A 16650-nucleotide genomic window follows, 5' to 3' on the forward strand; every position below is an offset into this window, starting at 1 on the left:
GTAAACAACCTTAACTTCTCCACCATGGACACCCCTAAGATGATACATGTATCATGTTAGCTCTATATATACTATTACCCATGAAGGATTTTCTTTACACTTGGCTGAAATGTTCACTTTAACAAGTTCATGTGCAGTACCTATGGTACTTCTGTACAGACTTGGTCATTGTCACTATTGTCAGACAATGTTATATTTGCAGTTTAAAATCTAAAGGATTTGACAAATGTTATTTTCAAATGCAGGTTAGCATTACCAGGGAAAATAGTTGAAGATGGCAGAGAGAAGGCTGATTATAATGCAGACAATGGTAAGTTTCTATAAATAAATAAGAATTAGACCATGAACTGAATACAATAAAATAATCCCATCACAGACTTTGGGGACTTAAGATTTTTTCATGTGAGGAAGTTAGTCTGCTGGCTTAATGAGGTTGGTGGTTCTAAATCAGTATGGACTAATTACAATCAAATAATCCCATCTGGGACTTTGGATTTTTTCATGCGAGGAAGCTATCCAGCTAGTTTATAGAAGGTCAGTGGTTCTACTAGAGTGGCTACTTATGATGCATCACTTTTCTGGCACGGAAGGGCACCTGAGGTCTTCCTCCACCAGTAAAGCTGGAACATCGCGATATGACCTATACTGTGTTGATGCGACGTAAAACACAAAAACAAAACACAAACAAAATCACTTTTCTGAGAGAGTAAGCTGTTGGAAGACATTCCAGATCTTTTTCTTGGCTGTGAAATATAACCACATTATTTCGTCTTTTCCAAAGTTAACATGTTGTACATACACGCTTAAAATACTAAGTAAGAAAAACCAACTACCTTACACAATGACTTTTAAAATTAGAACACGTGTATGATCATAAATAACAAGACAAAATGGTTCATTTTTTTCTCAGAAAGTTGAAACAGTTAGAATTTTCTTGGATTGCAATTGGGAATTTTCTTTAAAAATCGAGAAAATAGGTTATTTGGGTTGAAAATTGGGCCATATATCAGCCCCTGCTAATATGGTGAAAATGTTTTTTTAAAAAGGCTCTATATTTGCTGATCAATTTGTATATTTAGAATGATATAAAGAACTAAACAACTTTTCTTAATGCAAATGTGACCACGTTCATTGTTCAAAGCCAATAGTGTAAGGGTAAATTTTATGGCTAAAAATTCCCTTATTAGTCCTAAAACAACTAAATACATGTATTCCCCTTCCAAAGGGTATGGGTACCTGTCCCCAAAAGTTGTCTAGTGCCCTGATTTATGATTTAACTTTTATGTGTGAATTTAATAGTGTAATAGTGAGTTTAAACATGATTTCTGATAAGTTGGTATATATTATTATAGGAGAATTTGTCATTGTGGTACCAAAACAGACTCCAGGGGAGCACTTTGAAGGTCTTGATATGCTGACTAAACTATTGGAAGCTAAAGGAAAGAAGCCAGCACCCTCGTCATTGATTGAGGTTATTGGTATGTTTTATTAGATAAGATAATGTGCTTTAATTGGTAATGAAATTTGTGTTAATGTGCATTATTTTATATTATAACACGACCCGCATTTTCCCCATTGAACATAGAAGAACCGAAAGTTTGTGTTATTATCCCCCGCCGATGGAATCGGGAGGGGGATATAGTTTTGGCGTTGTCCGTCCGTCCTTCCGTCCGTCCGTCCGTCCATCCGTCCGTCCGAATTTCGTTTCCGGAGTAGTTCTCTGCAACTAATGGCTGGAATTCAACGAAACTTTATGGGAATGTTGATCAACATGTGAAGTTGTGCACCTAGGTATTTTCGTCTGGATATTTTTAGTATTTTTAGAGTTATTGCCCTTGACTTAGTAAACGTCCGAATTTCGTTTCCGGAGTAGTTCTCTGCAACTAATGGCTGGAATTCAACGAAACTTTATGGGAATGTTGATCAGCATGTGAAGTTGTGCACCTAGGTATTTTTGTCTGGATATTTTTAGTATTTTTTGAGTTATTGCCCTTGACTTAGTAAAACGTCCGAATTTCGTTTCCGGAGTAGTTCTCTGCAACTAATGGCTGGAATTCAAAGAAACTTTATGGGAATGTTGATCAGCATGTGAAGTTGTGCACCTGGGTATTTTTCGTCTGGATATTTTTACTATTTTTAGAGTTATTGCCCTTGACTTAGTAAAATTTTGCAATTTTCAACTTGTGTTGCATGTAACTCAAAAAAGTATTTGACCTAAAGTCATGATACTTTACAGGAATGTTGATCAGCATGTGTAGTTGTGCACCTGGGTATTTTCGTCCGGATATTTTTACTATTTTTAGAGTTATTGCCCTTGACTTAGTAAAATTTGCAATTTTTCAACTTGTGTCGCATGTAACTCAAAAAGTATTTGACCTAAAGTCATGATACTTTACAGGAATGTTGATCAGCATGTTAGTTGTGCACCTGGGTATTTTCGTCTGGATTTATTTAGTATTTTTAGAGTTATTGCCCTTGACTTAGAAAATGTTTGCAATTTTCAACATCTTATGGTGGTCCCCTGCAAAAGTTGATCAAATGGTTCCGGTCTGTTGCATAAGTAGGTCACAGGGCCAGAAAAGGAGTTTCAAAAATGCAAAATAAAAAAATCTTGTCTGAAAGTACAAGGCCTAGAGCTTTGATATTTGGTATATGATATAACCTATAGCCCTGGGGTCAAAATTGGCCCCACTCCAGGGGGTCATAGATTTACCTTATATGTATATAGTGAAAACTTCTTCTTTTTTGAAGGTACAAGGCTTCAAGTTCAAAGAATATTACAGTTAATGCCATGATTAATATATTAATAAAGCCTTATGTCTTCAGTTGTTGTGTTAATAATAACCAGTACTCGGCGGGGGATATAAATTCAACGAATTTGCTTGTTATGCAATAAAATCACAGTTTGACGTTGTATAATTATTAAGACATGTGACTTAATCATGCGCGCAACGTAACCTCTTAAAATGTGACGCGCTGAAAATAAGTACAGAAACAAATCAGGCGCAATTTAAGTTGATATCAGTTACAGCAGCATTTTTTTTGTTGATATCGTGTTAGAATCGAAATAATATATCCAAATCAGTGATTTTATCGCTTGATAACATCACTGTTTGTTGTTCGGATGCGTATCATTATATCACTCGGACTACGCCCTCATGATATAATTTCTCGCACCCTAACTCCAAGCAGTGATGTTCTTGAGCGATAAAATCACAAACATATCACAAGCAGTTAAAAGGCTGGGCATGGTAACTTGCTAGAATTTCTGTAGTAAGATGTACATTATGTAGTGCACTTGAAAAGGACAGGACTGGTATTTCTTTAATTAAAAGTCCTGGCACAGTTCCTCTCAGTTTGTTCAATAAAAGCTTGAACATTGTAATAATTGGGTAATAAGAAGGCTTTACACACTTAACTAAAATGTGGTCAGAATTTGTTGGCATATTAACAGTAAGGTCTGTGAAATACAGTCAAACGTGTATTAAGCGACCGCGCGAGGGAAACATCCAAAACGGTCGCTTAATGAAACGGTCTCTTAAGACAGTCAGCATGATATAAAAGTCAAAATTTATAAATGACATCTTTCTAAAGAAGTGGGAATGTTTTTCAACTTCATTTTTATATAAATGTTGAATAATTAGTACGCTACGATATTCTAAATGGATGCATATGTAAAAAATAACTTTCTGATATTTATTGACAAATTACGTACATGTTTGACATTTTTTCCAGAGTTTTTTAACTTCTCAGTTGTTTTTCCTCGTCTCAAACACGAAAACCCTATTAGTGAAGATGTTTTCTGTTGTGCATTTTTCATTTGAAATAAACAAACTACATCTAATTGTTACGATTAATTTAATTGCTGATTAAGTTCAAGGTCAATTCAATGCAGTCTAAATGTCAACAAGCGAAGCGTATACACCATCTCAGTGTTGGCGGAGCGTTGCATTGTTTATCCGATATTATTGGATAATACACGTCACGGGTATACTTAACTTCATTTGCATACACTAAAACGGTTTGGGAAATAGAGTTTTTCACACGTTTATTTGTTGTGTTTTGATTGTTGACACTTGTGACATTACGAGGTGGCGCTCTCTAAAAACACAATTACTTGACAGATAAAAGTGGTCGTTTACTGAAAAGATTGATCTCAATTAGGTGACTAATTAGCGGTCGCTGGTCGCGTTGAGCAAAAGTCGCTTAATACATTAAAGATATAGAGAGAAAATGATCGGGGGGAATTTAAAGTGGTCGTTTAAGGCAAAAGTCGCTTAATACACGTGGTCGCATGGGCAAGTTAGACTGTATTTGTTAATTAAAGGCTCAGCCATGTAAATGTCAAACATTTTGATAATTTAAATGTACGGCCTTGGTCCTGTAACTAGATTAAGGCAGAGGCACTATATTAAACTTCTTGTAACAGCAGGTACAGTTATTAACTAAAGAATTACACTCCTAAGCATTTGATTATATCTCTCAAGTGAGAAGCCCTAACAGGCTCGGGCACCAACCGTTCCTCGGGACTCTGCAGACGTTGTAACATGGAAAAACGTACATTAACCCTATTTATTATGGAATGCATTCATTATCATAAACAAAGCTTAAAGGAAGTTTGGTGGTTCTACTTTAGTGCTTGTTCATGCTTGAAGAAATGCACCAAGTTCCATCTGAGATCTTCTACCACCAGGAAAGCTGGAAATTCATCATATGATCTTTATAGTGCTGGTGTGATTTAAAATAGAACCAATTGCTGATGAATGAAATACAAATGTATGTTAACATTGCTTTAACATTGTTTAAATTATGTATAGATGATGGTACATTGGAAGGTACTGATGAAGCTGATAATGATGATGACGATGAATTAGATGAAGATTTTGACTGGCGTATAGAACAAGTACCTTACAAAGAACAACCAAAATTAACAGGAGCTCCAAAATATGGTTTTGCTAACCAGAAGTCAGGGGTGTTTTCAAGACTTCAGGTAGATAATAGAATTGCTCTCGCCTCCCAGTCAACTAACATTTTAATTATTTATTATCTGAAAATACCAGTAAGTGTGTAAACCTTCTTTTGAGTGCAGATGTCTGAATAAAGGCGAGAAACTGTATGCTCAATATGATTCCTAAGGTGAAGTTAAAAATAAATATTCTTTCAGGTATTTGACAGTGGCTTGAGCCTTGCTTTGATGTATTCACTTACATTCCCTTGAATAATTATTTTAAGATACACCAATATTTCATTGAATAACTGTTTAAAGATAGCTAAATATATTGTGTGTTTATGAAGAACCCATGCCATATGAACCTGTTTTACAGTCAGAACTAATGTTCAACTAGCATTGTTAATCTTCACCATACTGAAACCTCAATTGATTTGCGTTTATCACCAGTGTTGATCCAGGTCAGCCTGCACATCAGTGCAATCTGAAAACTCTTCTATTTTTGTTCTCACTGTTCTGCTCTAAAATTTTAGTTGTCTTACTTTAAATTTTCATCTCTGTATCCCTGAATTTGATAATGGACTGTTCCCAAAATGGAAGCTGGACAAGTCCATGTAAGAAATTCAGCAGGCTAAAGGTTAAAATTTGTGGCAATTTTGATACAGCATTTCCTGATTTCTCAAGTTACAAGTTTTATTTTGACCCAGCATTTTCCATATTTCACAAGTTACAAGTTATATTGTATCTACTACGATGATTTCAGGAGGACATGGTTTATATAGTAGATTGTAGTGATCCAGACACAATGTGTGTAGCAGATCGACGAGAAGAGCGGATTCAAGCAGAAAATGACAAGTTTGATGAGGATCATTACATGTAAGTTTAAATGAAATTCACAATGTAATTGTAGGTGTAACGATGGATATGATTTGTGATTTTTGAATTGTTTGCCTTTCTCCAATGTTGGTTTGAATTCTGGCGCAGACGGTGAATCTTTGAATTGAAGGCATTAGAATTTTTAAGTGTGATGGTTTATACTGTAGGAGCTTGTATGATAAGCATGGAATAACGCACGATGGCGTATTTGGGGTTGTCACCTTTTTAAGTTTATTAAAAGTCACTTTAACAGTGACTGTATAATACAGAAGGGTGGAAAGGAGAAAGTCATCAAAGTTTATTTTGTCATTTAAGTAAGAAAACAGTCCTAGAATATGTTCAAAATTTTACTATTTTTGTGTGCATGATGAAACTGTATTATGCATATTCTTTCCTTACAATGATTGAGTGTATAACTGTTTGGTAATTACTGGTAGTTTGCTTGTGTTACTTTAGAGCAGACATGTATGAAGATGTCCTTATAAAACCGTTACTGGACTTCCAGCCACATTGGTGTGAAGAAGTTGATCTTGTTCAAGGTGGAACACCAGTGGAGATGGCAGGTTAGTAGTGTCCTAATGCCTTTTAATTGGTTGTTAATGCTCACTTTATTCCTTATCAACACTTTCAAAGTGATTTATTCTGTCATTAAATTATATTCAGTGCATGTTAAGACATTGCCGGGCAGTTTCGTGTGATACATGTAGGTAAAAATCTTACCAGACATGTTAAACTGTTGTTGTTAGCCTGAGGAAGAAAAAATAAATAAAAATTAGAAATTATGAAGAAATAAATGAGCCACGTCACGACAAAACCAACATAATGGGTTTGCGACCAGCATGGATCCAGACCAGCCTGCGCATCCTTGCAGTCTGATCAGGATCCATGCCGTTCGCTTACAAACTCTATAACAACTAGAGAAACTGATAGCGAACAACATGGATCTTGATCCGACTGAGCGGATACGCAGGTTGGTCTGGATCCATGCTGGTCGCAAACCCATTATGTTGGTTTTGTCATGACGCGGCTTAAATAAATCTTATTGAATAGCTGGTGTCTGGTTTACTGACAATGATTAGCTCAGTAGGGGAAGCATCATTAGTAATCAAGGGAACACTGGTTTGATCCTGTGTGCTGTGTAACAATTGATCTCAGACTTCAGACATTTGAATCTTATGGTCATTTGTCTTTCACTGCTGTTTCAGGAATCAATTGGAGTAAGTTGTCAGTCACTTGTGGAGAAATTGGTAGTTACTGGTTAGTTGTCCAGGAAAGCCTCTTTAAGCGGCAACCACCAAAACATGACCAAAAATGTGTTAAAACCTGTGTAAAAAAAATCAGGAAACAAACAAGACAATGATAATGAAAGCCAAGTAAAAGTGTTGTAGATTTAAGATTTTAAAAAAATGTTTATTTATTATTATGATTAAGTATAAAAGCTATCATACTTTTGCATTAATTTCAGTGGAGTTAACAGAGGATGAAAAAGAGGTTATGAGAAAACTACCACGAAAAGAATGTATCCTTCAGTATTCACTGTTATGAATAGAAGAAATGTCACATTACAGCTTGTAACCGGGAATTGAAATTGATTAGCCTTTGTGACCAGTATAGAGCCAGGCTAGCATGCACATCTGTGCTGACTGACTGGGCTCTATTCTGTTGGTTGCTTAAAATTAGTATTTTGATGCTAAAAAAACTTAAAATAAAAACACTTCCACATGTTCAGGAGGTCAAAGGTTATTGCAAGATTTCTCTGGAAAACAATTTGTCACGAAGAATGTTTTATTAATTCAAGGGAATATACTTAGCTTCAGTAAGGGAATAAAAGCATTCACATATGAAATAAAAATTAGTTTCAGTATGTGTATTAGAAGAATATTGGGCCTGTCCTACTTGTGTACAACTTCAGTTTCGGCTAAGGTTTCTGGAAATTTTATGTCTGACTAGCCACAAATGTAATTCATCTGAAACTCCATGTCTTCAGGTTCATAGGCCCCTTTTCAAGACTTGCAATTAACTTTTTTACTGAATTAAACTGCCACCCTGTTAAAACACTAACCTCACACTGATAATCTTGGGTCCTCAAAGCCTACAAACCCACCTCAATAATTCGTAATAAAATGTGTTTTTCAATAATCATAAAAATTGTACATGAGTATCTAATACATACTGCATGTATTAGTAACAAAACTTCTTTATTGTATATTGCAAGTACAATATATAAAAGTTGTACAAAAAAAGAAATAAAGAGCTAGAGAGCATACCTCGAGATTCTTGCTAATTGTCTTGAAAATTTAGAAAACATATCAGTCATTCTTTGCGTGTTACATATAAATTATATTACTTAAATTGTAAATGTTTAACTTTCCTTAAATCTTCTTGGCTCAACTAAAGGCATACAGCTTTAAACCCTTTAAATTTTGTTTCCGCATATAAATTTTGTTAGGTGTTTTAGCCTTGATATTTATTAAATTTATATAAAGTTCATGAAAAGATTCTTAACTTTTACTAAGATATTTTGGATGTTACCGAGGAAACTGGTGTATACCTTGGACTAGTGGATATTCTCTATGCATATTGTTACAACCATAGAACAACTGAAGGTGAAAATAATGTAAGTATTCTTAGACTAATTGTTTTCGAAAATATTTCTGCATACTGACTTCAGTTGGCATTGTTCATTTGCCCACATCATATTATGCCTAGCCTTGAAGTGAATAGACAAGCATGACTTTTATAGTTTTATAAAATTGAGCCATCATGCAGGGATCATTCTGGTCAGGATTTTTAGTGAGAGATTTTCTCTCATTTGAGAAATTTTAATGAGAGAAATTAGATTTTCTTGAGAGATTTAATTTTCCTGATGGGCGAGGTTAAAAATATGGAAATTTCTAACTTTTTAAAATCACTGTACTGGCATGCGAGCAGTTCCCGTACAGAAGCAGTACCCGTATTTTTCATTTAAACGCTTGATTTTTACATGCATTCTTCAAAAATTCATTTCAAATCAAGCAGATACATAAACGAGACAAAATCTAAGTGTCAGTTCGGCAGTACGTATAAAAAGTCTCATTTTAAATCACTTTCACCTGTGCGTTGTCAAAATGTGACCTTGTTTATCTGGGGGATTCCGTCCTTGCGCGCATGCGCAAACATACTTACACGTGAGGCATGTTAAAGGGTTTTCCACTAATACCACCTGTTTACAGATAAGAAGGCAATGTGATGAAAACTTGTTTAATTATCAGAATTTTGACCAATATTACTATATAAAATAATTTTATGGCTTTGATGCGTAAAATATCATGCATACAAGCATGCCATCGCATGTAAATGCGTTGGGGTAACAGTACCGGGTAATAGATACGTGTACGCGCTTAGTCCTGAATTACATCTATTTATCTCTTAGAAAATGGTCTGTTCAACAATTATAAATGAAAAATAGGTCTGATATAATAAAATTGTATAATTATAATGGGTTAAATTTTATGTACGGGAACTACTTCTCTTCATACAAAATAATGGATAATTTCGGTACCCTATATGAGGCCTCATAACTAAGGGTTATTCTATATTTAGAACATGATGGAATTTCCATGATTTGTGTGACGAGCCGAATATTGATGTGTAACATTCAAATTTTGGTGAGTGAGCGTAATAAAAAATAATGTTTAACTAACTACGATTTTTGTACGGGAACTGCTCGCATGCCAGTACATATAAACATTGTTTATCTAATGAGGATATAGATGTAGCTCTGTTTATTACAGTGATTTTTGTTTTCACTTTTTTGATTCATCCTATGCCTTTTCTTTTGTGAATTTTTAAACATAATAAAATTCTAATTGTGAAAAATAAATATAACACTTTCATTCTGAAATATAAAAAAAATATACATGGATATCTGCTACAACTATTATTTGCAGCCAATGTTCCTAATGGACAACACTGTACTGTACAGAAGTGATTGTTGAGATTTGAAGAATATTTTTTATAACCTTACATTTTGTTTTCTTTATGATTCTCTTCACACACCTTCCTCCATTAAAAAATATTCATTGAATATGTGACCTGAACAAATAATGACAAATATCTCCATATCCACAAATATAAACAATACCTAAAGTAATTTTTATTCATAAACATCATTTTAAGTGTTATAAAACACCTTTAAATACCACTCAGCTTCCTTTAAGTATTTTTTTTTAATCACGACATCGCGAAAATATGTGACAAATGAATATTTGTCTGTTTTCCGCTGAAACATTCACAATTCTAGCTGTTGCTGATTGCAATTATATAAAACTTAATATTTTTGTTCAATAAAAGAATATTTTTTATCGGCTATTTCATCAGGAATGGTAAAACAATTTTTTTTAATTTGTTCTTTACGGCAAAATTTACCGTGGTTGATGTGACATTTAGAAGATAAATTTTACCAGTATTTGTTTTTTGACATGTCCATTTTTATGTTAGTCTGTGTCTAACAATTTTTATTAAAATCAATTAAAAGTGTTTTGTGAAAATTCTCGACTTACAGATAGATAAAGGTTAGCCATCATACCGTATTTCTGTACGGTGAATTTGCGGTCTCCGATCGGCAATTATTTTAGGCTAAATAATTCAAAGTGTTGGACTACTTTTTGGAGTTTTTTTTACACCGATTTCATTAATAAACAATTTGAAATAAATTCTTGATGGGAATCGTAAATTTTTCATCATATTTTTGTGTGATTTAGGCATTCTTTAGATTGTGATTAGACATTTTCCGGCTCAAATTGCCGTGCAAGATTTTCTCTCATTTCACAAATTTCTCTGAGATTTTGGTGATTTTTTTTGCGAGAAATCGCGGAAATCGCCCCCTAGAATGATCCCTGGCCATGCCATGACAAAACCAACATAATGGGTTTGTGACCAGCTTGGATCCAGACCAGCCTGTGCATCCGCGCAGTCTGATCAGGATCCATGCTGTTCGCTTACCAACCCTATTACAAGTAGAGAGACTGATAGTGAACAGCATGGATCCTGATCAGACTGCGCGGATGCGCAGGCTGGTCTGAATCCATGCTGGTCGCAAACGCACTATGTTGGTTTTGTTGTGACGCGGCTCATATAAAAATAATGATTTAAGAGTTTTTAGATGCTTATCACAAGAAGTAAGTACATTTGATTGTACAATTATTGGTCATACAAGTAGCAAAATGTTAACAAAGTAGTATTTAAACTTCCATACAAAATATTAAAATCACTTTAACTGTACCAATTGCCAAAAGGCATCAGAATCAAAAGATAGGAAATTGACTAATGAGTAGCATTTTGGAAACTATAACATGACACCAAAAATAGATTTTTTTTTTTTTAAATATTAATAAAAAATCATTCCTTGGACATAATGGACTTTTAAAACATGAATTTGCATCAAATGTTATGACTGTGAATATTTTGTGAATTTGTCCCAATTACAATTTCAGTGTGAATCCGGTTGGACCATTTGTAAAATTAGTTCGACACTGTCTTGGTTAGAGGTTAGTATACAATAAGTTCTTCCTGATTAACTTTTCTGTAGAAATTTAGAATTTTAATAATGTTAGAGAAGACCTTAGACCTTAGATCTTACAATCTTTGCCATACACTAACACTGAAATCACTTTATCAATATTTTCTAGTCTAATGTATTGTAAGTTAATATTTTATATATGTCCCCTTAGCTCAATAGGGGGAATGTTGAATATGTTATCCGAGGATTGCTGGTTCAATCCTAGAGACTAAATTTCTCTGTGACAATTGACCTCATTCAGCCTTTCTAAAGGTTTAATATGTCTATATATTTTTAGATAAATCATTTCATATACTGGTAATTGTCAAATCGAAATTATTAAGGTAGAGAATGAAAATTACCATTGATAAAATACATAAACAATAAAGAAATCCCTCGATACCTCTAATTTACTGGTCCACTCTCTATATGTAAATTAGTAAAGCGGACAATTCGTTTTCTGATCTTCTAGTTTTAGAAACAAGTAATTTATGTATACATGTATTTCATATATTTCTTATTCAGGTGTTTTCAAGCTTAGAAGATGTTGTAAGAAGTTGCTTCCGAAGAAGTATATGTTACCCTTTGTATAGACAATGGAAACTGAACCAATCAGTATTGAAGGATGTTGTTACTATATTACAACTAGGTTAAAACCCTTTCATTCTAATCTGGATTCTATATGGTGTAAAAGGTTTATTTTGTGATAAAATAAAGAAGTTTCAAAAATGCATCATATCCGGAATTTTAGAGAAAAAGTATCTATTGTTTGGCACACATGTATCCTATTTGGGAAACAGAATTGATAATTGATGGTTTTACCTGTTTGCTTTCTGAAACCAGAAATGAGTTCTTGAGCGTACATCTCCAGTTTTCCATGGACATTTAAGTTGGAAAGATATCATACTCGGGATGGCAGTCCCAAATGATTATTTGGGTAAATTGCATTGTGGAAAATGCTTTAAATAGCACAGACTTAGATCAGATTTTGATGAAAATCTTTTTTTATGCTACAACTGGGGGTGGGTTATATAGATTTGCCCTGGTCTGTCACACTGTCGGCCTGTAGGGTGACAAAATGGTAGAATGTAGGGGCAATCATGTTCTATGGACACGTTTCTAGTTCAATTCTTATTGGATATTGCTTCAAATTAAGTGAATATACCTCAATGATGAAAATGCTTTTCTCAACTGTTAACTTTATTATAAGTTACTTTGATTTTATATAATTTTTTCCTAACTGATTTAGTTGATGAAATTTTACGGACACGTGAGTGACTGACTGAATTGGGAAAAGTTATTTAAAAATAAGACTTTATGTAAAGCTTGTAATAATTTCTGTGCTCGTATTTTTTCTTTACTTCCTATTGTCATTAAGAGAAGTTTTAAGGTTTCAGATTAAAGTGTGAAAGAATTATTTTACATTTGTAAAGGTGATATATTTTATATTTTCTGCAATTTGATTATTTTATTGTTGTATTTCAGGTAGGAGAAGCGTGTTAAAGGTATTACTGGAGATACGAGGTATATTGATGGATCAGGATTGTCGTTATGTACTCAATGACCTCTATATAACAGATTACTGTGTGTGGATTCAGTCAGCCAGGTAATGTACAATAGCATGTTTACCTTTATATGCACAATATACATACTTTGTGGCTGAGGGGTTGCCTTTAATGGTTGAGGCATCAGAATTGTAGCCCTCGTTTTATACCTGCGTGAACGCAAGAGGCCACTAAATTGGATATGGGTTTGAATAACTGTCTATGCATCTCTTATCTCCAGCAGGTGAGGTGGTTTTGTCTCCCAGTGTTGCTTTGAAGATTGTAAGACTAGTGGTTAGCCTAAATCATCTTCGTGTTTCGCCGCCATATGACCTATAATTGTTGGTGCGCTGTAAACCCAAACAGACAAGCCAGAATATAACCAAAATTAAGTTACTATAAATTATTAGTAAAAACCAACTATCCAAACAAAAAAGACTTAAGATAAAATGTTCATCAAACTAACCCATAATGTAAAAATATAATATTCTTTTTTTACAGTGAGAAAAAGTTGCAGTCATTATGGGAAGCTTTATCTAAGGTATTTATTTTGATACAATTTTGGAAAAGATTACACTTTTTGCTTTATGGGGCTGCACTGAGGTTTTTTTTGACATGATGGGACTGGAAATATTTTTTTCAAGACTTGTGTACCATTCAATGTATCATTCCCACATCCCGGTTTCAGGAAATATTATTTTTATTGTCCAAAATGACCCAAAATTGAAAAGCATTGCAACGTTTTTCTTTAACAATGGCACAAAAAAAATATATATTCAATTTAATTCTGAGAATATTTCTCTTATATCCTTTGCAGACTTCTCCCATTTAAGTGCTTTACTGAATATTTTGTAAGAATTTTAAACTTTTTATTTTGAGGCTTTTTGATCTCAGTGGAGCTCCTTTAAATTGAATTCATATATTCTTGTTGTTGAATAATTGTGGATGGTTATAGTTCCAATGTGCAGAAACATTATCAAGAAAGTCAGAAGGGCTCAGTGATTAATTAATATTTAGCTTTTGAACAATAAACCATGCATTATTGTACTACAACATTGCAAGAAAAAATTGATATCTATTTACTCTCTAATATGTTCATAGAAAGAGAATTGGTGAAATTATGTTGAGCGGAGGAGAAATATTCATAATATCGTTTGGTTTATAGACGTCACATCTGACATCAAATGGCGTTTAAACAGTCTCATATTAATGCACTTATAATGTAATTATGCACTCAATGAAAATCTCGAAATTTGAATCGTAGCTCAGAAATTTTTTTTAGCTTAAAACGTAAAAAGCTTTTTTTTTATCTGTTGGAGGACTGTCAGATTATTGTTTATATTGTGATTGCAGTGATTTCAGAATACCCAAAATTAAAGAAATTTGTCAGTATTTTTTATTGAAAGTGAGATGGGCATACGCGAAATCATTGTTAAACTGACTTAAAGTAGCAGCTGAATATTTTGTTCGGGTCGGGACATTTACATACAATATTCATGTCTTTGAAATTACGTAGACAATTGATTTTAATTTTCTCAAAGAAATGACCATAAGGTTAAGAAAATAATTTTTACAGTATATAAATGTCTATAAAATATTTCATCTGATATAGTTTGATACACTTTAGGGCCTGGATTTCTGCCACTATTTAGTATTGAGAAAAATCTTGCTCCATATGTTGTATTTTAATATTTGTCCATTATTCTATTTAAGTTGAAAATCAGCAAAGATGACATAGGTTTCAACTTACCAGAGCTTGAAAAACTAGCGCAGCACGCAATGCTCGGTGAAGAATCCAGCGATCTAGAAAACCTGACTGACAGATTAAGTAGCATTGATGTAAATAAGAAAAATAAGTCAGAAAGTGATTCTGAAAGTGATGAATCTGACACTGAGAGTGATAGTGATGATATAGACAGTGATGATTTATCATCATCAGATGATGCGGGTGATGACCACCACACTGAAGGTGATATAAGAAAGGTAACTGGTGTATCTGGAAATGGTAAGAGTGATATTGACTGTGAAAACAAAAACATTAGGGAGACAATCTGTGCAGAGTCACAAGAATTTGTAGGAGATGCAGTTGATACAGGTAATAGTAAAGTGACTGATACACATTGCAGGAAAGGGAAACCATTAATTGAAGAAATAAGTGATTCTACTGAAGATAAAGAAAGTGAACAAGTTAAGTCATTGAATTCCGTAGGGAAAAGCGAATCTACAATGATAGTTGAAGCTAGTGCTGAACAGGAGAAATAGATCAATTTGTTTCATTATCAGTTATTAACCAGGTTTTCCAAAGGAAAAAACTGGTTATTAGCTTGAGGTATGTCGGCGGGCGGGCGGACAGGCGAGCGTAAACAATTTCTTCTGTGCGCAACTCCTACATTTCTCAACGGATTTGACCAAACTTTCACAGAAGCTTTGTCATCAAGTACCCTGGCGCATATTGTAAGGGTTTTGCGATTGGATAATATTTGACCTAATTATGGCCCTTTGTTTTTTTTTCTTATATAGAATATTAGTGAACAATTTCTTTCGTGCGCAAGTCCTCCTACATTTCTCAAGGTATTTTGACCAAACTTTCTCAGAAGCTTTGTTATCAAGTGCCCTGGCACATATTGTCTGGGTTTTGTGATTGGATAATATTTGACCTAATTATGGCCCTTTGTTTTTTTTCCTTATATAGAATATATAGTGAACGATTTCTACCATGCGCAACTTCTCCTACATTTCTCAAGGAATTTTGACCAAACTTTCACAGACACTTTGTTATCAAGTGCCCTGGCGCATATTGTTGGGGTTTTGTGATTGGATAATATTTGACATAATTATAGCCCTTTGTTTTTTTTCCTTATACAGAATTATCACTACAGTACAGATAACGAGGAATATGCAAATTTCTCGGAGGATCGAGGAATTCACTCGCAACTCAACGAGAGTATTTTGCATTAAAAACGAGTGACTCCGCGTGTGAAACGCGTAATAAGAGTGACTCCGAGAGAAGAGTTATAGCGAGTCACTCCGAGAGAGAATTTCCGCGAGCCTCCATGTCACTTCCCAGTTAATTCAAATAATTAATTAATAATAAATTGAATTTTTTTTATGTTATTTTGCAGATTAAGTTCGTTTCTTGTGTTCCGAAAATCAGGTTCTTTTTCATGTTTTAATAATAACCAAGCGTCTACCGTTTACTTTACGGATAACTGGTGAAAGGGCGTAACAACACGTTTTTGTTTTTTCATTATTCCCTTTAAAAGGATACTCGGGCAAATGACAAAAATATTAAAATGATTAAATGTACTCAAATCACGCTAAAAATTTTTTTAAATTCCCATATAAATTCTATATATATAGATGTCGACAAAATCACCTGCCATGTGACTTGAAGTTAAAATAATAGATAAGTAAGGCAGTCATGTCAATTCACGTGTCCATTGTTCATTGAGGCCACTATTGTGAAATTTTTACGCTGTAACCTGAACTAAAGGCACGATTATCGGACCCGGGAAGAAAATAACAAAAACCTCTTTGTTTGTCAATTTGTCAAAAAAGGTGAAATATATGCACCCTTTAAAATATACTATAAGTTCTCTTCACTAAAAGTATATTTTAAAGGGGGCGTATATTCACTTTTTATGCCACCGCAGCATCTGCGATGCGGTGGCATATAGCGATTCACCTGTGTGTGTGTTTGTTTGTTTGTGTGTGTGTGTGTGTGTGTTATATAGATTATATAG

The 16650-nt window shown here is 33.9% G+C and overlaps 1 protein-coding gene across 1 annotated transcript; it reads left to right on the forward strand.

Moving 5' to 3' along the window:
- Positions 1-245: 245 nt before the first annotated feature.
- Positions 246-16418, forward strand: LOC132732220 (protein SHQ1 homolog; the record flags this gene model as incomplete). Its single annotated transcript, XM_060718613.1, is given in 13 exon segments — positions 246-310; positions 1353-1478; positions 4818-4990; positions 5712-5824; positions 6281-6387; positions 7290-7343; positions 8341-8441; positions 11299-11352; positions 11889-12012; positions 12849-12969; positions 13409-13510; positions 14261-14312; positions 14621-16418. Coding segments are annotated over 13 exon segments (1741 nt in total), but the record flags the coding sequence as incomplete, so codon positions are not given.
- Positions 16419-16650: the final 232 nt, after the last annotated feature.

This window comes from Ruditapes philippinarum, unplaced genomic scaffold (genome assembly GCF_026571515.1).
Source record: "Ruditapes philippinarum isolate M1 unplaced genomic scaffold, ASM2657151v2 ctg13413_1_1_1_1, whole genome shotgun sequence".
Classification (NCBI taxonomy): domain Eukaryota; kingdom Metazoa; phylum Mollusca; class Bivalvia; order Venerida; family Veneridae; genus Ruditapes; species Ruditapes philippinarum.